Raw genomic sequence first — 23,627 nt, 5'->3', positions numbered from 1 at the left:
GGAAGCCCTGTTTAAGCCTATTCTTGAAAGCTTCCAGAGTTAGGAACTTGCTTTTTGAAGCAGCTCTTTCTATCTTGGGTAGCCCTGTTAAATTCTTCCTCAAACTAAACCAAAATTAGTTTCTTGATTTTCATTCCTGGTCCTGTCCGACATGGCTTGAACCAGAACAGACCATCGATCTCTTGATTGTGTCTGCTAAACTCTCCCACCCTCCATGAGTTTAAAGTCTTTTATTTTGAGGTTTAAGTCCTGAGGTTTCTGGGAAATCATCCTCCACCAATGTGAAAATCTCTGCATAAGCACTTCCCAATGACTTCTGAGAACCATCTTGAGAGAATCAGTAAGTTTCTGCTGAATGAATGAATTACTCAAGGGTTAATAAATTTGAGGAGTGCTGCATTGATTTCCTCTTCTAGGAGAGTCCGAACACACATTAGCATATTAAAAGTCCTGAGAAGTCCTGCAGCAAAAACTTTTCCATGGCTCTATTATCCTGAAAAGTAAGTTTTTGCTGACACTAGATTAAGAACTGCTGCTCTGTACGAGTTTTTTCAAGGAACATAGGGAATGAATCTTAAGAGAGCTAAGTATCCCCCAATTAATTTTCCTTCTTTTTTTTCCCTACACAGCCTCTTGATTTTGAAGCAGCATATGTTTACAATATTGTGTTCCAAGCAGAAAACCCAGAGCCTCTGGTGTTTGGTGTACAGTACAATGCCAGCTCTTCTGCTACATTCAGACTTACTGTGACAGATGTGAATGAGGCACCGCAATTTTCCCAACAACTATACCAAGCAAAAGTCAGAGAGGATGTGGCTAAAGGCACCAAAGTGGGCAACGTGACTGCCAAGGATCCGGAAGGTCTGGACATAAGGTAGAGGAGAGCAGTGCTGGGCAGGCCTAGCCGTGCGCTGTGACCACAGATGGTGGGGAGGAGGAAGGGCTGGGAAGGGCAGAGAAGCTGGCCTGACTCCAGGACTCTCCCCTAAGGGAGCAGCCAGCAATCTGAGGCCATGTCCCAGTGCACTTGGTGAATCTGCCCTTGGCTCTGGCAGGTGCCAGTACCCTGGGGGGCATCAGTGAGAATCCAGGCTCGGGCAAGCGGGAAGCGGGTCAGATTCCACCCCAACCTGCCTACTGCAGGTCCCAGCTGAGAGCTGGTGAGTTCAGGAGGTGGGGTCTAGAGACTGGGCTGTCCAAAGCTAGGCCCTCTGTCTGGACCAGTCGTGGGACCAGGGTCTGGGGAAGAGTTCCAGCCCCTAAGGCGGACTGGAGTTCTAAACAGAAGAATAAAGCAAAAACCTGACTCGGCAGACTCAGCCACCTGATAGGGTGAAGGGAATCTTCTCAAAGGGGGTCGTATAGGATCCTCAGCTTTGCAGAGAGCAAGTCTGGGGCAACAAGACTCATTCCAGAACTCAGCCCTGGAGAGATAAGTGCATGGGATGAGAAGGTTAAACAAGATGTGTAACTCTTTCTACCTTAGCAATTCTCAATCTTTTTTTTTTTTTTCAGTGCAATAGAACCCACACAGATTTGCCTTAAATATGTGCAATGATAATTAATTTTTCTAAGATAACATATGTATGTGTATGTATCCATATCTGTATCAATATCTGTAACCTTTTTAAGATCATCTAGTTAATAAGCACACAGATAGGACTTGAACCCGGATCTTTTGCTTCTATTGTAGAACATCAGTCCTACTGTCCATGGCATGACAGATATTTTAGCATGACTTAAAACCCATGCATGTGGTTATGAATGACAATTCCTTAAGTGCCTCTAAACATTTAAGGGGAGTTTTGCCTCCCACTGAGCGATCATTTAGGCAATTGGAATCAGTTCCAAGACCTTTTTCTTATTGTCTGTCTAAGATCCCACCTACTGTTTTGCTCTGCAAGCACTTGTCAACTTTCATAAAGACAAATATGAGGGCTTCCCTGGTAGCGCAGTGGTTGAGAGTCCGCCTGCCGATGCAGGGCACACGGGTTCGTGCCCCGGTCCGGGAAGATCCCACATGCAGCAGAGCGGCTGGGCCTGTGAGCCATGGCCGCTGAGCCTGCGCCTCCGGAGCCTGTGCCCCGCAGCGGGAGAGGCCACAACAGTGAGAGGCCCGCATACCGCAAAAAAAAAAAAAAAAAAGAAAGACAAATATGAGAAAGGAAAGAAGACTTGGGTTGTACTGTATGGATAGTGTAGATACTGCTCCGTACATCAGTCACTAATTATGATGGGGCACAAAATGTTCCTAATTTAACAACCATTTATTGTTTAACAAATGCTTCTATCTCCCTTATGAGAATGCTATGAAAGTTATTAGTCAGAGACAAGTGAGTAAAAATTTGAGTTTATGAGTGGAGAAAACAAAGGCATTTAAGATCATTCCTCAGATGGGTCCAGGAAAAGATATAACGTATGTACTATTAAGTTATAATCAGGAAGATGAGAAAGAAGACTGAGAAAGGGAGTGTCCTGTAAGAGACACATGAAAAAAGTACTTCATGAATGAGGAATAATCAATAGTTCGAATGCTAGTAACGAGTCAGTTAAGAATTAAGGATGACTCAAAAGCTGCCAAAGCCTGAGCAATTTAATTCTTTTCTTTCTTTCAGGTCCACAAACTTAGAATCCATTAGCACCCAATGGCTCCTAATCCAATGTATCAGTAAATATTAGAGATTCTTTCACCTGATTCTCACCACTTCTGCAATGGTCCAGGTCACCATAATCATCTCCTCCACCCCTCCCTGAGTCCATTCACTGCAATCAGAGTGTGGGTCTTTAAAAAAGTAAATCAGATCATGTGACTCCTCTGAAAACCTTCCAACGGGTGTCTGTCTCACTCAGAAATCCCGACTACATAGGAATTTTTAATTCACCGACCATACACATAACCTAACACAGTGCTTGGCATATAGAATATTCTAACACTGGGGAAAAATTAATTTGAACTAACACATTATAACTTCTTAATCATTCTCCTACTACTGGACATGTAGGTTGCTTCCAGTATTTTTTTTAAATTCTAGAAAAGTTTTGAATGTATGTATATAATTCTTTTTCTTAACTTCTATTCAATTGTTTTTTATTTGGAGAACATTTCCAGAGGTGGGATTCTTTGACATAAAGATATAGACATCCTTATGGCTCTGAAGTGTTGTTCCCAAAAGGCTATAGAAATTGGTTTTCCCGTGGTTCAAATTCACCTTTCATACACCTACCAATGAGTTCCATTGAAGACACAAACATGACTAGGTCACCATCCTGCTTACCACCATTCCCTGGCTGCCCACTGCTTCTCATGTTTCAGCTCTTTCCAATCCCTCTGGCTTCATTTTTGCCATCCACTGCGTCCTGTTGATATGTTATCCCACCACTGCTGGAACGTCTGATGCCTCCACACCCTAAGCTACTCCTTGGCCTCTCAGCCTTAGTTCATACAATTCCTTCTGCTTAAAGCATCCTTCTTTGTCTTGCTTTAGTTAACATCTACTCTTTCAGAAAGACTTCTCTGATTCCCTTTAATTTATTTGGGATTCCACATGGCCTCTTTGTATTCACCACATTTTACTGGAATTATCTGTCTCTGTGTCTGTCTCCTCCACCGGCCTAGAACCCCTTTGCGTAATCTCCTCTCTTGGTCCACAGCATGATATTTGCTAAGCCCTCAATAGATGTCTGCTGAATGAGGAATTCACTGCGCCACCCACCAGTAGCCTCTGAGTATCCACCCATTCACACATTTCCACCAATGAGTGTTCAAGTTTTCTAAGAGGGGGCGGTTTGCTAATCAATTTTAAAAGATAATTCCAGGTTGTTTTAATTGAAATTCTTTGATTGCCAGAAAAGTTTAACTTTTTTTCTGCTAGAGTTTGTGACGATACCTTTTGTTTTAAAACAAGTACAAAAACCACTTTGTAAGGATGAACAAATCCTCCCTTTGAAGGCAGATGGTTTGCAAATAAAGCAGTAATAATATTAGATCATGTTTCTTTAAATATGTTGTCAGTAATATGCAAGGGATAGTGCTGATATAATAGCATAGTGTTGCATAAACTATCTTTACATTTTCCTGCAGAGTAATGTGGGCTTCCTTTTGCTCTTTTCTCTTACTAAAGTTATTCACTAAGAGGTGACAAGAGAGGTTGGCTAAAAATTGACCCCGTCACCGGCGAGATCTTTAGTGTGGCTCCGCTGGACAGGGAAGCTGAAAGTCTGTATCGGGTACAAGTGGTGGCAACAGAAGTAGGTGAGCCGAAATAGATAAATAAATTAAAAAATAATAATAAATAAAAGGTAACACAAATGATTAGGGGCTACATCAGTAGAAATGGGAAGGAGGGTGAGGTGGGTGGGAAACTGGGTCAAATTGTCAGAGTATCTTACAGTGGAAAAATGAGAAGGGTACAAAAGTGGAGAGGAGTGTTCACACCTTCTTGGCTTTGTTCAAGATGAGAACCCCTGTGCCCGGTAGCAGGGCTCTTTCAGGCAGGGATGCACCTGGAGGCTGGCTAGGCTTCAGGGCTGCTGCTCACTCTGTGGTGTCCTGAAGGGACCACAGCTTCTAGGAAGGTTCCTGTGTCCCCACTGAGCTACCTCCCTTCCTCCAAAGTGGCTGTGGGTTTCTCCAGGGAGCAGGGTCAAACCACTGACCTGCCTACCTAGACTATTACTTGCTCCTTCAGGCTTAAATTGCAGTGACCGAGGTCTCATCCTTTTGAAGCATAAAATGTTTTGTTCAATGTTCTCAACTTTATATATGCCAGAATCACCCGGGAGCTTGTTCAATACAGATAGGAATTCACCTTGCAGATTCTGATTTGATAGATTTGGGTGGCCCTGGATATCTGTTTTGATGAAACCAGGTGAACTTTTGAAAGGAAAGATTTATTATAAAGATAAGCCAAAGATGTTTGAATCTTATATAGCTATAAAAATAAACTCACAGGAATATTATGCTTACCAGTGATAAGGCTCGTGATTAAAACACTGAGTTTCTTTACGTTTAAATGGAATTTTCCAACTTGGAGTCGGGATTCTGTTGATCTTATGCTGGTCAGAGCCTCGAATTAGACAATAAATATATCTGCCTGGCTTACCAAAAAATTAGAATTGAACAGATTATGACTAAATAAATATAGTTTTATACCAGAGAAGGAAACTTTCAAAACGTGAAGCCCAGGGTTGGGAGCTGGAATGCGGAACATTCCAATAGGTGGGAATCATGAAAATGGTCCCTGTGTGTGAAAAGATGAAGAAAAACAAAAGTACTGCAGGCACGTTAAACCAGTGAGGGTAGACACGCAGAAGCGCGTGTCGAACTTGGAATGGTGGTGTGTGAGTGGACGGGCCTCGCTGAGGCAGGTCGGGGACTGGCTCTCTCTCTTACTTCTAGTTGATGTGCTTCTTTCTAGCACATACCACTATCACACTCCATAAATTTAACTCTCAATTTAAGAGTTCCTGATTTAATCAGCAGGAAGTTTCTGGCTAAGCCTTTGTGCTGTGCCTTCCGCTAAAATGTACTGTGGGGTCAGCACTTCGCTTTGGATGTGTCCTAAAGGCCTCTCACATTTTAGAAGTTTCATGAATCGAAACCAGGGTTCAAAACCCTGCTCTGTTTGCAGTTGTTGGCCCTGAAATGACACACATTGATGAAATGACTTCCTCCTTTGGTTAAGGAGACAGCCGACAAGAAAAGCAGGCAAGTAGTGTTTACTGGAATTGAAGCAGGTCTGAGTCAGAAATTGTAGAAACATCAGGGAGAATGAGAACAGTAAGTGTTTACGTTGTACTGACCATCCTGTTCTAAGCACTTACCCCTCATACAACACTATGGGGTAGGTCCTATTATTGACCGTATTTGATGTATGAAGAAACCAAGGTACTGAGAAGTAACTTGCCCATGATCACACAGTTACCAATTGTTCAGGCTACAGAGGTCAAAATTTTCTCCAGGACACCACAGCAAATAACATTTGTACAGCTCTGTACAATTTTCTAAGAATACATGTCAGATCCTCATAAAGTCACGTTTTACAGCTGAAGAAATGAGCCTTAGAAAACTTAACGAACATGCCTTTAGAAAACTTAACAAACATGCCTAAGTCAGTGTTGAGCGATTAAAGGTGTGGGCTCTAGAGTCAGATCCCCTGGGTTGGAAGCCTCTCTACCGCTATGTGACCTTGGGCAAGTCACACAACTTCTCTGAACCTCAGTCTTCTCATCTGTAAATGTACACCAGTGTTGTTTTGAAGTAATGTATATAAAATGTTAGCACATAGTTCTTATTATTATCAAGACTTTCTAAGCAGAAAATGAAACTAGGTCTGAATTGTAAATTTTTTTTTTAAAGAAAAGGAAATATCCTTTCTTATTGAGAGGAGAATGAGAAAGCAGACACCATATTTCAATGATTCAATTCCTTAGGTGGATCCTCCTTGAGCTCCATGGCGCAATTCCACCTGACCCTCATGGACGTGAACGACAACCCCCCGCGGCTGGTCAAGGAGTACACAGGCTTGTTCTTCTGCTATCCCCCGAAAGCACCCGGAAGTCTCATTTTCGAGGCCACCGATGATGATCAGCAGTTATTTCGGGGTCGACACTTTACATTTTCCCTTGGCAGTGAAAACTTACAAAAAGACTGGGAAGTTTCCAAAATCAATGGTGAGTTGTCAAAAGAACATCGAGAAAAACACTGATGGGCGATGGAATGAGTTTTTATTTGCCTTGGTATGCATGCAGCACTCAACACAGAGCTTTCTTCCACGCTCCAGGAAGGAAGTTCATGCTGTGGAAACTTGCACAGGCAAGCTCTCCAGAGGGTTGAAAGCCCCCGGGGTTTGGAGGAAAGAAAGATTGTTAATACACAACATCTCTCTTAGTGTACATGAATAGTTGGACAATCAGAGCAACATTGCAAAATTTCCAATGGCAGCTGAGAAACAGGTTTCATCATGATTATTTTTAAAATAAATTTATTTATTTTATTTATTTTAATTTTTGGCTGTGTTGGGTCTTCCTTGCTGCGCGGGCTTTCTCTAGTTGCGGCGAGGGGGGGCTACTCTTGGGTACGGTGCGTTGGCTTCTCATTGCGGTGGCTTCTCTTGTTGCTGAGCATGGGCTCTAGGCACGAGGGCTTCCGTAGTTGTGGCGCACGGGCTCAGTAGTTGTGGCACGCGGGCTCTAGAGTGCAGGCTTAGTAGTGTGGCACATGGGCTTAGTTGCTCCACGGCATGTGGGATATTCCTGGACCAGGGCTTGAACCCGTGTCCCCTGCATTGGCAGGTGGATTCTTAACCACTGCGCGCTAAGGAAACCCTCTCATCATGATTTTTAAAAAGAGCTTTATTGAAATATAATTGACTTACAATTAACAGCACATATTTAAAGCATACAATTTTATAAAAATCAATATATGTATATACCATTGAAGCCATCAGCACAATCAGATAAGAAGAGTTCCACACCCCCCCCCCCAAAGTTTTATTCATGCTCTGTTGCAATCCCTATTTTCCACCCCACACTGTCCATCCCTCACTCCAGGTAATCACTGATCTGCTTCCCGTCACTATAGATTCATTTGCATTTTCAAGAATTTTATCTAAATTAAATAACAGCATGTACTCTTTTTTTGTTTGGTGAATATCACTTAGTATACATATTTGGGGATTTCACCATGTTGTTGCATATATCAACACTTCACTCCTTTATACTGTAGAATAGTATTCCATTGTATGACTATATCATGATTTATTATTCATTAACATATTGATTATTACTTAAATTGCTTCCAATTTTTGCTATTTCAAATAAAATTGCTATGAACATTTGTGAACAAGTGCTTTGTAGGAGCTATGCTTTCATTTTTCTTGGTTAAATACCTACAAGTCATCATATGGTAGCTATACAGTCAAATTTTTAAGAGAATATCAAATTGCTTCCCGAATAGTCTGTAACATTTTACATTCCCACCAGTGAATGAGAATTCTAGTTGCTTAATATTCTTCCCAATGCTTGCTATGCTCAGTCTTTTTAATTTTAGCCACTGTAGTGGGAGTGTAGTATTTCATTGTTTTTTTTAATATGGTTATATGAGTTGTTAACATATTTATTAACTTGTTTTTTTTTAACATCTTTATTGGAGTATAATTGCTTTACAATGGTGTGTTAGGTTCTGCTTTATAACAAAGTGAATCAGTTATACATATACATATGTCCCCATATCTCTTCCCTCTTGGGTCTCCCTCCCTCCCACCCTCCCTATCTCACCCCTCCAGGCGGTCACAAAGCACCGAGCTGATCTCCCTGTGCTATGTGGCTGCTTCCCACTAGCTATCTATTTTACGTTTGGTAGTGTATATATGTCCATGCCACTCTCTCACTTTGTCCCAGCTTCCCCTTCCCCTTCCCCGTATCCTCAAGTCCATTCTCTAGTAGGTCTGTGTCTTTATTCCTGTCTTACCCCTAGGTTCTTCATGACCTTTTTTTTTCCTTAGATTCCATATATATGTGTTAGCATACGGTATTTGTTTTTCTCTTTCTGACTTACTTCACTCTGTATGACAGACTCTAGGTCCATCCACCTCACTACAAATAACTCAATTTCGTTTCTTTTAATGGCTGAGTAGTATTCCATTGTATATATGTGCCACATCTTCTTTACCCATTCATCTATCGATGGACACTTAGGTTGATTCCATGTCCTGGCTATTGTAAATAGTGCTGCAAGGAACATTGTGGTACATGACTCTTTTTGAATTATGGTTTTCTCAGGGTATATATGCCCAGGAGTGGGATTGCTGGGTCGTTATGGTTTTAATTTATATTTTCTTAATGACTAATGGTGTTGAACATCTTTTCATATGCTTATTTGCCATCCGTATATCTTCACTGGTGTAGTGTCTGGTCAAATATTGTGCCTGCTTAAAATTTTTAGCAGTTTGGCTTCTGTTGTTGAGTCATAAACATTCTTTATATAGTCTAGATTCAAGTTCTTTGTCAATATTTTGACAAAATATTGTCAAAAAATAAATATTTTTTCCCAGGCCATGGCTTACATTTTTATTTTGTAACAGTGCCTTTTGAAGAGCAAATTAAATTTCTTTCTTTTTTTTTTTTTTGTGGTACGCAGGCCTCTCACTGTTGTGGCCTCTCCCGTTGCGGAGCACAGGCTCCGGACGCGCAGGCTCAGGGGCCATGGCTCACGGGCCCAGCCTCTCCGCGGCATGTGGGATCTTCCCGGACCAGGGCATGAACCCGTGTCCCCTGCATCGGCAGGCGGACTCTCAACCACTGCGCCACCAGGGAAGCCCACCCCTAAATTTTTTTGATGACATCTGATTTACTGACTTTTTTCTTCTATAATTTGTGACTATTTTGTGTATTGTTTAAGAAAGTTTTGCCAAGGTCACTAAATTTTTCTATTTTTTTTTCTCCCAGAGGTCTTATAATTTTAGCTTTTACAGTTATGGCTATCTAATTGTTTAAACACTCTTTATTGAAAATATCATTTTCACATTGAATTGTCTTGGCATCTTTGTCAAAAATCAAGTGACCACATACATATGAGTCTATTTCTGGACTTTCTTTTCTGTTTCATTGATCTCTTTGTCTTTATAGCAATACTCTAATGTTTTGATTACCACAGCTCAATAATAAGACTTGAAATCAGGTAGTGTAAATGTCCTTGCTTTGTTCTTTTTCAAAACATTTATTTTGCATTTCTACATAAATTTTAGAATTGAACTTGTCTATTTCTACCCAAAAAACCTATGCAGATTGTGATTGAGATTGTGTGAATCTATAGCTGAATTTGGGGGAGAATTTACATCTTAACAAAGTTGAATTTTCCAATCCATGAATATGATTATGTCTCCACTTATTTAGGTCTTCTTTCCTTTCTCTGAGCAATGTGTTTTAATTTTCAATGTATAGTTCTTATAGAATTTCCCCTAAGCATTTCATATGTTTGTGCTATTTTAGATGTTTAAAATTTTTAAGTAATTCCAGGATATGGAGATATAATTGATGATTTTTGTATATTGATCTTGTAGCCTTGTAACATTGCTGACCTCACTTGTAAGTTCTCTCTCCCTCTTTTTCTTACGTTTTCATAGATTTTCTACATAGACAGTCATGTTGTCTGTGAATTATAGGTTTTATTTCCTTTCCAGTCTGGATGGCTTTTATATATTTAGCTTGCTTTCTTAGCGGCTAAAATCTTCAGGACAATGTTGAATGAAGGTAGTGAGAGCAGAAACAACTTGGCTTGTTCCTAATCTTAGGGAGATGGCATTCATAGTCTTTCACCATTAAGTATAAAGTTAGCTATAGGTTTTTTGTAGATACCCTTTATCAGACTAAGGACTCTATCTTCTATTCTTAACTTGCTGAGAGGTGTTTTTGGGTTTTTTTAAATTAGGAATGGGTGCTAAAAATTTCAGGTGTATTTTTCTGCATCTATTGAGATGATGGTATGGTTGATTTGGGGTTATGGTTGTTGTTGTTGTTGTCGTTGTTTTGGGGGGGTACGTGGGCCTCTCACTGTTGTGGCCTCTCCCGTTGCGGAGCACAGGCTCCGGACGCACAGGCTCAGCGGCCATGGCTCATGGGCCCAGCCGCTCTGCGGCATGTGGGATCTTCCCGGCCCGGGGCACAATCCCATGTCCCCTGCATTGGCAGGCGGACTCTCAACCACTGCGCCACCAGGGAAGCCCTGGTTGTTGTTGTTTTTGTCTGTTAATTGGAGAAGTATATCAATCAACTTTTGGATGTTAATTCAGTCTTCTCTTCCTGGGATAAAGCTTACTTGGTGGTGAAATATTAGCATTTTTATATGCGGTTGGATTTGATCTGCTAAAATTTTAAGGTTATTTCTATCTATATTCCTAAGGGATATTGGTCTGTATTTTTCTCTTCTTGTAGTGTCTTCGTCTGATTTTGGTATCAGAGTAATGCTGGCTTCATAGAATGAGTTAGGAAGGGTTCTACCTCTTCAATTACCTGGAAGTTTGTGTAAAATTGTTTTTTATTTCTTCCTTAATGTTTGATAGAATTCACCAGTGAAGGCTTCTGGCCCAAAGTTTTCTACAGTAGGACTCAGTGCCTACTGTAGTCCTTACCCTCTTTCAACTGGTGTCCTTACCATGAGTTAACTACAAATTCAATTTCTTTAATAGATATAGGGCTATTCAAGTTATAGATTTATTTTTGGTTGAGCTTGTTAGTTTGTATCTTTCAAATAATTTCTCTATTTCATTTGATTTGTCTAATTTATTGGCACAAAGTTATTCATAACATTATTTTATTATTCTTTTAATATCTGCAGAATATGTAGTGATATCACCTCATTCTGATATTGGAAAAATTTGCCTCTATTTTGGTCCTGATCAAGCTGGCTAGAGGTTATTAATTTTGTTGAGATATTCTCAATGAACCAGCTTTTGGTTTCATTGATTTTGCTCTATTTTTTTGTTTTGTATTTCATTGTTCAGATCTTTGTTATTTCCTTTATTCTTCTTATGCTGTATTTAGCTTGTTCTTCTTTTTCTATTTTTATTTAGATGGAAGCTGAGGCAATTGAGAACTTTTTCTTTGTTAACATAGGCATTTGGTGCTATAAATTTATCTCTTAGTGTCATGTTAGCTGTATTCTATAAAGTTTGATATGTTTTCATTTTCATTCAGTTCAAAATACTTTCTAATTTCCCTTTAGATTTCTCCTGTGACACATGGGTTATTTAGAAGTGGGCTATTTAGTTCTCATATATGTGGGGATTTCCCACATATTCCTGGTTACTGATTTCTAATTTAATTCTGGGGCTTCCCTGGTGGTGCAGTGGTTGAGAGTCCGCCTGCCGATGCAGGGGACACGGGTTTGTGCCCCAGTCTGGGAGGATCCCACATGCCACGGAGCGGCTGGGCCCGTGAGCCATGGCTGCTGGGCCTGCATATCTGGAGGCTGTGCTCCACAACAGGAGAGGCCACAACAGTGAGAGGCCCGCCTACCGTAAAAAATTTAAAAAATACTTTAATTCTGTAGTGACCAGAGAACATTTGACTGGAATACTTTTTTTTTTTTTTCCCTGTATGCGGGCCTCTCACTGTTGTGGCCTCTCCCGTTGCGGAGCACAGGCTCCGGACGTGTAGGCTCAGTGGCCATGGCTCACGGGCCCAGCCACTCTGCAGCATGTGGGATCCTCCCGGACTGGGGCACGAACCCGTGTCCCCTGCATCGGCAGGCGGACTCTCAACCACTGCACCACCAGGGAAGCCCTGACTGGAATACTTTTAAACTTATTGAGACTTTTTTCTTTCAGTACTTTAAAGATATTTCTCCTTTGTGTTCTGGATTGTATTGTTTCTTCTTCGTTTCTTTGAATGTCATGTGTCTTTTTTCTCTGGATGTCTTTACGATTTTTTTTTCCACTAGTTTTAAGTAATCTGAGTATTATGTGCCTTGGTGTAATTTTGTTCGTTTTTCTTTTTCCTAAGATTTGTTTGTCTTCTTGGATCTGAGGATTTAGACTTTTCATCAAATTTGGAAAAAAGTTAGCAGTTATTTCTTCAAATATGTTTTCTCTTTCTAATTCAGTGTTTGCGGCCACTATATGGAACATAACTACCACAAGTAATGACAACCTGCTATGTTTAGTATTCATTTCTAAAGAGAAGTCATGAATTGAGAACTTGAAGGATGTTTTAGCATCCTTTTTGACATTTTGGAGGGTACCTGTGGAGTGGTAATACTTTTGGTAGTTTAACTCATACTTATATCTAACCATTTCCTAGTCAACTTTAGTATTATATGATACAGAGATGAACTTTATTCCTGCTCATCCAGGGGCCTGCAGTTGTGTTCTCACATCAGTCATTTTTTCCATATTCTGACAGGAACTCATGCCAGGCTCTCCACCAAGCACACGGGCTTTGAGGAGAGAGTTTACCACATCCCAGTCCGCATCAATGATGGTGGTCGGCCACCCTTGGAAGGAATTGTCTCTTTACCAGGTAGATATTTTGCTGCAGGCAACTTGGGATAATGTCTGTCAATATGGTAGTTTGTAGGAATTCTTGTCTTTGAGATGGGATTCTGCAATTGTTCGCTCAAAAATTTATCTACAAAATATGGTTCTGTTTTTCAGTTACTTTCTGCAAGTGTGTGGAAGATAGGTGTTTCCAGCCAGCAGATCACATGCCTGGGATACCTACTGTGGGCATGACAGTTGGTATACTCCTTACCACCTTTTTGGTCATCGGTGAGTATAATTTCTCAGATTCAAGGATTTCTGTTCTGGGCCTTGGAAACATAAGCTCACATCAGGATCTGACTTCATGGACTGGTGTGGGGCTGCTCAAATGGCAATCTAGGCAATAACCAAGAATATAGATCACCAGTAAACCATGTCCAACTTTCCTGATTGGGAGCTACTGCTTTAGTACCACCCTCTACCTATCACTGCCTTGCTGGTTAGATTGGGAAATACAACATAAGAGGCTTTAAAGAATAAATTATTGTATTTTATGCTTAGTTACCAAGCTTTCATGATGAAGGAGAAAGAAATGCAGTAGCTGTGCCTCTGCTATGTGTCAGGCACAGTGCTTGGTGGGGAACACAGTGACAGATATACACAGATCCATCACTCACAGAGCTTATGGTCTAGTCTGCCATTGTTGGAATAGGTAGAAGCTAGCCTTCCAGTGGAGATGCTGGCATACCTGAAATGTTGCAGAACTCCCCTTTTTATGTTTTGTGACTGTGGGCCTTGATTCTTTATTATTTCAGAATAATTCCACTGCATCACAGGGCTCACTCTGCCATGGCCCCTGGCCTGGCTAGATAGCAGAGTTCCCTGTCTTCTTTTTTGTAAACAGCTCAGTACCTACTGTAGTCCTTACCCTCTTTCAACTGGTGTCTTCACCACAAGTTAAGTATTAGAAGTAGATACGTCTGCCCATTTTTTAATTGAGTTGTTTGTTTTTTTGCTGTTGAGCTCCATAAGCTACTTGTATTTCACCAAAGAAGACATATAGGTGGCCAAGAGGCACATGAAAAGATGCTCAAAATCACTAATTATTAGAGAAATGCAAATCAAAACTACAATGAGGTATCACCTCACACGGGTCAAAATGGCCATCATCAAAAAATCTAGAAACAATAAATGCTGGAGAGGGTGTGGAGAAAAGGGAACCCTCTTGCACTGTTGGTGGAAATGTAAATTGATACAACCACTATGGAGAACAGTATGGAGGTTCCTTAAAAAACTAAAAGTAGAACTACCATATGACCCAGCAATCCCACTGCTGGGCATATACCCTGAAAAAATCATAATTCAAAAAGAGACATGTACCACAATGTTCATTGCAGCACTATTTACAATAGCCAGGACATGGAAGCAACCTAAGTGTCCATCAACAGATGAATGGATAAAGAAGATGTGGCACATATATATAGTGGAATATTACTCAGCCATTAAAAGAAACGAAATTGAGTTATTTGTAGTGAGGTAGATGGACCTAGAGTCTGTTATACAGATTGAAGTAAGTCAGAAAGAGAAAAACAAATACTGTATGCTAACGTATATATATATGGAATCTAAAAAAAAAAAAATGGTACCAATGAACCTAGTGGCAGGGCAGGAATAAAGACGTAGACACAGAAGATGGACTTGAGGACACAGGGTGGGGAGGGGGAAGCTGGGGTGAAGTGAGGGTAGCATCGACATATGTACACTACCAAATGTAAAATAGATAGCTAGTGGGATGCAGCAGCATAGCACAGGGAGATCAGCTCGGTGCTTTGCGATGACCTAGAGGGATGGGATAGGGAGGGTGGGAGGGAGGCTCAAGAGGGAGGGGATATGGGGATATATGTATGCATATGGCTGATTCATTTTGTTGTACAACAGAAACTAACACAGCATTGAGAAGCAATTATACTCCAAAAAAGATGTACTAAAAATAAAAAGTAGATACTTCATCAATTCACCTGTGTAAAGGGGTTTATACAGTTCCACATCCTTTCTCTTTTAAAGGAAGAGCTGGGATTATTCTAAGTCTTCTTAATTGCTCTCTTGGCATCTGGTCTTTTCTGCCACCATCCAGTCTACCACATTGGACTCTGATTCACAGCTCTAAAAGGGATCTCATTTCCTTATACCCTTCCATTCGAATTCCTCATTATTATGGCATAGAAGGGCCTTTGTGACATGACCATTACGCATCCTAATATTGCATGGTGACCATCATTTCTCTTTGAGAACCACAGTTTGGTGCACACCTTTTATACTAATTGAGCTGGCTTTTGAGGTTTACTCACTTATCAAACTCCCCTCTACTTCTATGCCTTTTCTTATTTTATTTGTCCTCTCATCTTGAAAGGATTTTTGAGTTTTTATGCCATGGTTTTCTAACATGACCATTTACTGTCATAATTTTACAACAAGTTAAAGATTGGATGAGTTTGGTGATCTAAAGATAGAAGTAATAGGATCTTGTAGTTTCATATCCTTACTTTTTTCAAAATAGGAGGGTTGGGATTATTGCAAGATTCTTAATGGGCTTCTGAGTATCCAGTCTTTTTTGCCATGATTCCTCTTGTAAACTTACTGCCAGGTTAATTTCTTAAAAACAACTTACTTTTCCAGATAAGTCTCTGATTTATAGTATACATAGTGCTAAAATGCACAATGTAATTTTGTAGTAGGTCAGAGATGGGGGAAACCAGAGAGGTTAGGTAGTCTACTCAAGCTGGAGCGACAAGGAAGACGGCAAAGAAAATGTAATACTTGATGTGGACATGGTGAAAGTAGGCTTTAGGTAGGTGAATTGGTCTAAGAACAGCTTTCTGGTTTTTCTCATTGGACTACTTCCTCTAGGGAAGAGGAAGAAGAACTGGAATCAACATTTATTGACTGTGTCTGAAGTTCAGGAATTCTGTCTAATGCTCACGCACTTAGTCTTCAGGGTAGTGTAGGCATTAAGTCCTATATTCCTTGATAGAGACCCAGCGATAGCCACCAGCTTCGATCTGACTTGGGACTTGTTACATATTTACTGACAACAAGATAAGTGGTAAGCTTACTTATCCAAGAAAGCCCATGCCTAGAATCTCTTAATCACCAGGACAATGAAACTTTGTTGAACCACAAACAAAAATGAAATTATATGAGTCATTTTTTCCTATGCAGGTGCTACTTTATAAATGAATGTGACAGTACATTTTAAGACTCCATCTCTTTGACTCTGAATTTTCTCTTTTAGGTATAATTTTAGCTGTCGTGTTTTTCCAGATAAAGAAGAATAAAGGCCAACATAATGTTGAAAGTGCTCAGGCATCTGAAGTCAAGCCTCTGAGAAACTGAATGTGAAAAGGAATGTTTGAGTCTATGTACCAAGTGCTATTTCAGTAACACAACCATTTAATCCCATAATTTTGCTTTTCATCCAACATGTGCACTATAATTTTTTACGATATACCTTCTTGCCTTTTACTATTTTATTACTCTTAGATATTTCATGTGCTGTAGACATTAGAGATATTTTCCATTTTCTCATGACACTTTTCCACTCTGCAAAAGCCTTAGCTATTCATCCAAACACAAAAATGTATGTGCTTTTCCCTTTTAGGGAAAGAGGGGCTGATGAAATACTCTGTGCATTTTTTCTTCATTAAGAGATCGATCAGTCATCCATCACAGCACATCCTGGATTCCATTTATGCTTTTGCTAATTCCATCCCGTGTCTCCTTCCTCCATATCTCCTTTGGTATTTCACTAATTTTAAAACATTTATTGGAGGAAAGAACAAAGCTAAGTCTCAGGAAACAAAATTAAAGCGCAGACCTGTCCCTTAGTTTGAACAGAAACTTTTTGTTGTTATTTGCCTCCTTTAGCCCCACGTGGCTTATGTTGCTTTTCGTTGGAGGATTTTGAACTTGGGAACAGCATGAGATCACTGCAGACCATGCAGAGGCCTGCTTCATAAACCCTGGTGCCAACACCGGCCACTACCTACCACGCTCACATGCTGCGCATGTTTTCTTTATGTGTATATTAATAAAGTTCCGGTTATTATATATTTAACAGTAGAGGAAGATAAGGAAGCACAAAAGATGTAGTGACAAAAATCAAGAATAAACATTGGCTTTGGTTTTGTTTCTTGGATCTCTTTGTCTCTGCTTCCTGGTTCTCTGCATTTGTTGAGGGAAGGACTAGATAACAATGGTTATCTATCATTTATCAAAATTGCCTCCCATGTAGAATTAACCCATAAAGAGTGGGTCCACAATGAAATAAAAATTCCCTGTGCTCACGACTGTGGAGTGGGGTGTTCGAGGCAGATACACTAGGAATTTTAAAATCTTAAATAAGAAAACCTTAGAGATTTGGAAGCATTTCGAGGCCCTGGAGCTGTTTTCTGGCTTCTGATTTGAGGCTTGAAAGCATTCAACATTACACAGCCTGTCAGAATTTTCAAGAATGTTTGGGAAAACAACTTGTATCTGAAAAGGTGCTCCTACAATGATGGCTGAAGCAGGCCATGGAGTTCTGTTTTTCATAAATAATCCTCTTTGAGGGCTTTTATTATCTTTTTTTAAGGCAAAAAAGTAAAACAAAAGAAAATATCCGAACTCTATTTCTAAGACCTCAATATTACTTTCTTGTATTGATAGAATGTTATCCTGTGCTTCAGGATAATATTGAGCTCTCTTACCTGTTTTTTTTTTCCACACAAGGCTCATTGGAAAACTCATAACGGGCGAGGTTCTCTCTTGTCTTACCATACGCTGAAAGACAAAACAAGAAAACAAAAATCTAAGAGCACCAACAGCAAATTATATCCCAACCTAAGGAATGGTTTAACTTTCTCAGCAACTTCTGTAGGTATTTTCTTGTGTGTTTTTGACCAAGAGTGACTGTGATATGACATTTAGTTCACTTAAAATTGCATCATTGCTAGCCCTGCTTATTTTCCGGAAAGCACTTTATCATTTCTGAAAGACTGAGGCAGTCCCAAAGCAGGTCTGCTCAGAGGGCTTAGGGATGCCTCCTGCCTCAGTTCAGGGTTGTTCTCTCTGGACCAACTTGTATCATCGAATAATAGACTGATTACACATAACCTCGTCTAAAATCACTGATTAGTATTCACATTTCTTGTGCTGCTCTTCCTCTGGGTGGGCCTTCCCTCTAAACCTTCTCTTCCTTCCATGACCAGATCCCACCCATTCCTAAAGGCTTAAAGACCAATTTATATACTGGTCCCTTTGGGAAGCCTTCTCTTAGGAAACTACAGGGTACCAGGCCACTACCTCATCTAAACTACTATACTGTGGTGAGGAAAATTCTAGGATCTATTCCCTCTTCTGGTAAAGATGGTTCCATTTCCACTGGAAAACATCTTCCCCTCCCCTTCACCTGGCTCTTCTACACCTAGTCTGTATAGTTTGTGTAGAGTCAACTTCCGGTTTTCCCCCATCTCCCCATCTCTCACTTCTAGAATTGTGTTGAAGCTCTTAGAAAATAGCTCTCTTTAAGTGGAATTTGCTAAACTAGTAGAAAATAAACTCAGAGCATTCTAGTTACCACAAAAGGTAAGCCTACCCCAGAACAAGGACCACACAGAGTTGAGAGAAGATTCTGAAGATGTTGAGTGCCTGAATCCAGCTGTGCCTGAAGGCAAACTTGCCCTGGACTTTCCTATCCTGTGAGCCAGTACATTCCTTATTACTTAAAGCTCAATATATTTCTGCCCTTGCAACCAAGAGTGCATATTTGTGCCTTGCTTATGGACCTTATGTTCTACAGTTAGGGCCCATTTGATCTCCTTAACTAGTCTGGGACTTCTTGGAATCCTCTCAATGTCTCTATGACAAGTCTTGGCTCATAGTAGCTCCTCTATAAGTTTTTGAAGAATGAATACATGAAATAGCTGATTCATGTAGGCCACTTATGCTACTGTCATCTTAGAGCCACCCACCTGACAAAATTGAAACTAATCCACTCTCTGTTTTTAGTTACAGTATCCTCAAAGAGGCGTTAAACTCCCACTTCACTACATTCCGTTTCCCTACATACAAACTCTGACGCTCCGTTCAAACATCCTCAGAGCTGAATGCAATGGTGAATGAGGCTGTGAGTGACAAAGCCCTCAAGAATTTCTGGATGGTTAAGAAATAGCAGGGAGAGTGAGGGGGTCTCAGGGTGGGGGTGGGAAGTATAGGGGCAACTCCTGTGAGTAGCTACGTAGAAAGTCTCAGGGGTTTCTGGAGAGCAGTAAATTAAGAGTAGAGATCTCAGGGTGCTGGTCCATGGTCTAGACAACTCACAAGCAGGAAGCTGAGATTACCTCTGAAGCATCTAGGGCAAGAAGGAAATAATTTGTTTCCAAGATCTGTATAATGCTATATGCATCATGGGAACTTGTTAAACTTGGAACCTTAAAAGTTACCTGAAAAGGTACAATATCTTACAATTTGATTTTAAAAACTCATTTAAACTGTCTTGAAATGTACAGTTCAGTTGCATTAAGTCCATTCACGTTGTTGGGCAATCACCACCATCATCCACCTCCAGAACCTTTTCATCTTCCTAAATGAAACTCTACTTATTAAATAAGAACTCCCCCGGGCTTCCCTGGTGGCGCAGTGGTTGAGAGTCCGCCTGCCGATGCAGGGGACGCGGGTTCGTGTCCCGGTCCGGGAAGATCCCACATGCCGCGGAGCGGCTGGGCCCGTGAGCCATGGCCGCTGAGCCTGCGCATCCGGAGCCTGTGCTCCGCAACGGGAGAGACCATAACAGTGAGAGGCCCGCGTACCACAAAAAAAAAAAAAAAAAAGAACTCCCCATTCCTTCCTACCTCCAGTCCCTGGTAACCACTATTCTAACTTTCTGTCTCCATGAATTTGAGTGTGCTAGGTATAAATGGAATCATACAATATTTGTTCATAATATCAATGTTTTAAAACAGGTTTTACAATAGTAAGAGAGAAAAAAATAGCATTCAAACCTAAAAGTTATCTTATGAGGAGACTCTCTCAAGACTAATGCTATTTTTGATTTTGTTGCATTCAAATGTGTCACACATTGTATATACTTAAATATACATTTTGCACACCTGTGAAGATATCCATACAATGTATACACCATGCAGGTGTGTTCTCCAAACACCACTCATTGCTCCTAAATTTCTTCTCACCAAAGCCTGTCTCATTCTGACTGAGTCCCAAGACTGTGGTCAGGTGTCGGATGCCCAGCTCTCTACCACAGGAGTGCTCAATGGGTGCAGGTTAAAAACACCTGGGGGAGTTTTTCAAAAATACTCATTCCAGAGCCTTACCCCCAACTGAGTCAGCATCTCTGGGCAGGGGGCCCTAGCTTTAATATTCTGAAAAAATATCCCCATGTGAGTCCAATGTGCAACCACAGCTGAGCTCCCTTATTCCAGACAATCCCTAGAGGGGTTAGTACCAGTCTGGTGTGGAATATGATCTTTTGTAGGGTCTGAATCAGCGTCTTTCTTCAGAACATCACCTTCCCAATCCTCTCAACTTTCTGGGCACCTTTAATCCTAACCAGGCCTGCTTAGACCCTTTCCCAGATGCAAACATGGGCTATGCCCCAGAGTTCAGGGAAGGTAGGAAGGGCTGCTGTCAAGAGAGCCATTGCTTGGCCCATAGAGATCCTTCAGCTAAGAGCAGCCTGGTGGGTCCAGCCCCAGGTCACTCTTGCCAGCACATCGGAGCCTATGAACTCCAGCCACGAAGCTGAGAAGAAAGAAGCTGGTTTCACCTGCAGGAGAGTAGCCCCTTTGTAGACCAGAGCAAAAATTACTGTGAAAACACACATTTCTGTAAAGTGATCTTCTTGTGCTTGTGCTTGGAGAGCTGGCTATTTAAAGGGAAATTCCTGACAGTGTTAACAAAAATAAATAACATTTTTTATAACACAATTATTTCCCATTTTATTGGTTTTCCACTTTTACCTCCTAGCATAGTTCAGGCTCCATTCGACATTTCAGAGTGACTATACGCTATGTGTTAGTCGTGTGTCAGCCATCCGGGCCCTTAAGACAAGGAGGACGGCCTCCTGAGATGGTAGATAATTCTAAAGGGTAAGGGGCTGCCCTGGAATCCAGGGCTAAGAATGTCGATGGCTCAAGCACAAGTCCCACTTTAGGCCTCCACAAGTTACTCGCCACGAACAGTCATTGGTTTCTTTGGACGGAAATCAAAACTCCCCTTTTTTTCATGTGATCCTTATCCTGGAAGGGCCGACTGAGTGCACAGTGGGACAGGAAGGGGTGTGACGAATGGCCAGTTATGGAAACAAGTGTTCATCTGATTGAGAGAAAGAGTTCTCATTTTTTCCATTGCAGCACTTGGGCTGAGGAGAAGTCCAGGATTTGGAGGGCTGCATTTGGAAGGGGAGGAGGGTATGCAGAAGGAGGTGGGAATAAAAATAGGCCCCTTGTGTACCCAGCATTTCAGTTAGCCTCTTGAATTAAGCACAGGACAGGGGGAAACAGAATATATTTTTAGTAACAGAAGTTAAACTGAGCCTCTTTGGCTCCTGGCCAAGAAGAGATCCCGGAGGCAGAGTTTCTGGGGGCTCTGCTCTGGGACAACCAGAGTCAGCCGTGGCCTCGGTTGGCGGTGGACGCAAAGAACCAGGGAAAGGTCCACTGTGGGGCAGGAGGGGAGAGGCCCCAGCTGAAGTTCCCTGCTGAGTTTTGCCTTTTGTGGTGGGGTCTCAGACAGCCTTCCCGGGGCCTACGAGGGGGAGGGATTCCCCTGAGTAAGCAAACGGGGCTTGGTGTGTGCTCGCAGAAATCCCAGCACAGGGATTTTGACCCTGAGCCGCGATGGAAGGTTGATGGGTGTTAAAGAAGAGAAGGGACTCAGGCCCATTATACAGCTCTGAGCGAGCCTGGGCCAGGCGGGAGCCGAGCCCCGAAGCAGAGACTGATGGAGGAGCCCCTGTTCGGCAGAAACCACTGATCTTAGAGCCCCTACTCTGCCAGGTCGCTGACTAGGGGTGTGATCCTGAAGGTGAAGATGGCCATCAGCCAGCGGGGGCCTCTTGAGGGAAGGTCTGAGCTTGCCGCCCCATGGCTGTCATAGTTAGTTTGCTGTTTTAGTCTTTTGCTTATTTGTCAGATCTTTATCGAACCCCCATCATGGCCAGATACTGAGTTGGTCACTAGGAACACAAACAGCAGTAGCTAATAATTTTACATGTATACTGTGCCCTGAACTATTCTAAATGCCTTACAAAATGTTGTCATTGAATCCTTACAACAACTGTACGAGTGAGATACAATTATTATGTCTATTGTACAGATCAGAAACTGTGATAGAGAAAGCTTAAGCATGTAACTCGCTCAAGGTCACGAATAAACTATCTCAGAAGTCTTACTCTGAAGGTCATGCCCAAAGCTACCGTATTTCATCTAATCTATGGAACCGAATATTGTACGATGTGTTATTTTATGTGACACTAAGAAAGAAAAGAGCACTATCAGTTAGCTTTGCCGTACCATTATAGGATTGCATCCTCAACTTCAGAGATGTTAAAATGTGAAAAAATGTGAGTCTTGAATTGACAGCTGTTACACAGAGGCACTGTCTCTCTTCTCATGGGCTGCACAATTGCACAGGAGAGACCACCTAAACAGTCATCATGCAATGAGGTGAGCATCAGGTATCACCAAGGTGGAGCACACAGATTGCTGCGGTGATGAGAGAAGAGATGCACCTTCACTTTTTTTTTTTTTTTGCGGTACGCGGGCCTCCCACTGTTGTGGCCTCTCCCGTTGCGGAGCACAGGCTCCGGACGCGCAGGCTCAGCGACCATGGCTCACGGGGCCAGCCGCTCCGCATCATGTGGGATCTTCCAGGACCGGGACATGAACCTGTGTCCCCTGCATCGGCAGGCGGACTCTCAACCACTGCGCCACCAGGGAAGCCCTAGAGAGACCTTCACTTTTGCCTGAGGGTCTTGGGAACCCATCACAGAAGTGACACCCAGCTGTGCCTTAGCGTTTCTCCAAATACAGAAGGGGAGGATGAAATGGGAAATCTGGGGCATTTTAAGGGCCATGGTTGATAATGCTAATGCTAATAATATAGCAATAGCTAACAATAGCTAATCATTAATAGCTAATCACTGTGTGCCAGGAACTGCCTGAGGGCTTTCTATGCATCATCCCATTTAATCCCCACGGAAACTCTGTGAGAAAGCACTCTTGTCAGCCAGAAACCTGAGGCTAAGGAGGTGAAGCAATTCATCCCGCAGGGCACAGCTAGAGGGAAATATACCAGGATAAGGATCTCCGGAAGCCTGACTCCCAAGTTTCAGACTTTAACCACACTGCTGGACCACCTCTCAGAAAATAACACTGTACTGTATAACTGAAATTTGGAAGACAGTAGAACTTCAATGTTCTCACACACACACACAAAAGGTAAATATGTGAGGTGATGATTGTGTTAATTTAAATAGTTCAATGGGAGGAATCCTTTCATAATGTGTATGTAACTCAAATCATCACGATGTACACTTTTGAGTACTGGATTGGCCAAAAAGTTCATTTGTAACATCTTACAGAAAAACTCAAACGA

At 41.6% G+C, this 23,627-nt stretch overlaps 1 protein-coding gene across 1 annotated transcript in view; it reads left to right on the top strand.

Moving 5' to 3' along the window:
• The window catches only part of CDH17 (cadherin 17), a 106,629-nt gene extending 89,457 nt beyond the window's left edge, over positions 1-17,172 (top strand). Inside the window, exons 13-18 of the mRNA XM_049700238.1 lie at positions 630-874; positions 4,122-4,252; positions 6,433-6,672; positions 12,901-13,017; positions 13,152-13,265; positions 16,270-17,172. Of these exons, the coding sequence (XP_049556195.1) occupies positions 630-874; positions 4,122-4,252; positions 6,433-6,672; positions 12,901-13,017; positions 13,152-13,265; positions 16,270-16,370 (948 nt within the window). The 3' untranslated portion in view covers positions 16,371-17,172. The remainder of the gene's footprint in view (positions 1-629; positions 875-4,121; positions 4,253-6,432; positions 6,673-12,900; positions 13,018-13,151; positions 13,266-16,269) is intronic.
• The last annotated feature ends 6,455 nt before the right edge of the window (positions 17,173-23,627 follow it).

Source organism: Orcinus orca, chromosome 17 (assembly GCF_937001465.1).
Source record: "Orcinus orca chromosome 17, mOrcOrc1.1, whole genome shotgun sequence".
In the NCBI taxonomy this organism is placed as follows: domain Eukaryota; kingdom Metazoa; phylum Chordata; class Mammalia; order Artiodactyla; family Delphinidae; genus Orcinus; species Orcinus orca.
Note: the sequence above shows the minus strand (reverse complement) of the source record. Positions and strands in the feature narration are given on the sequence as shown.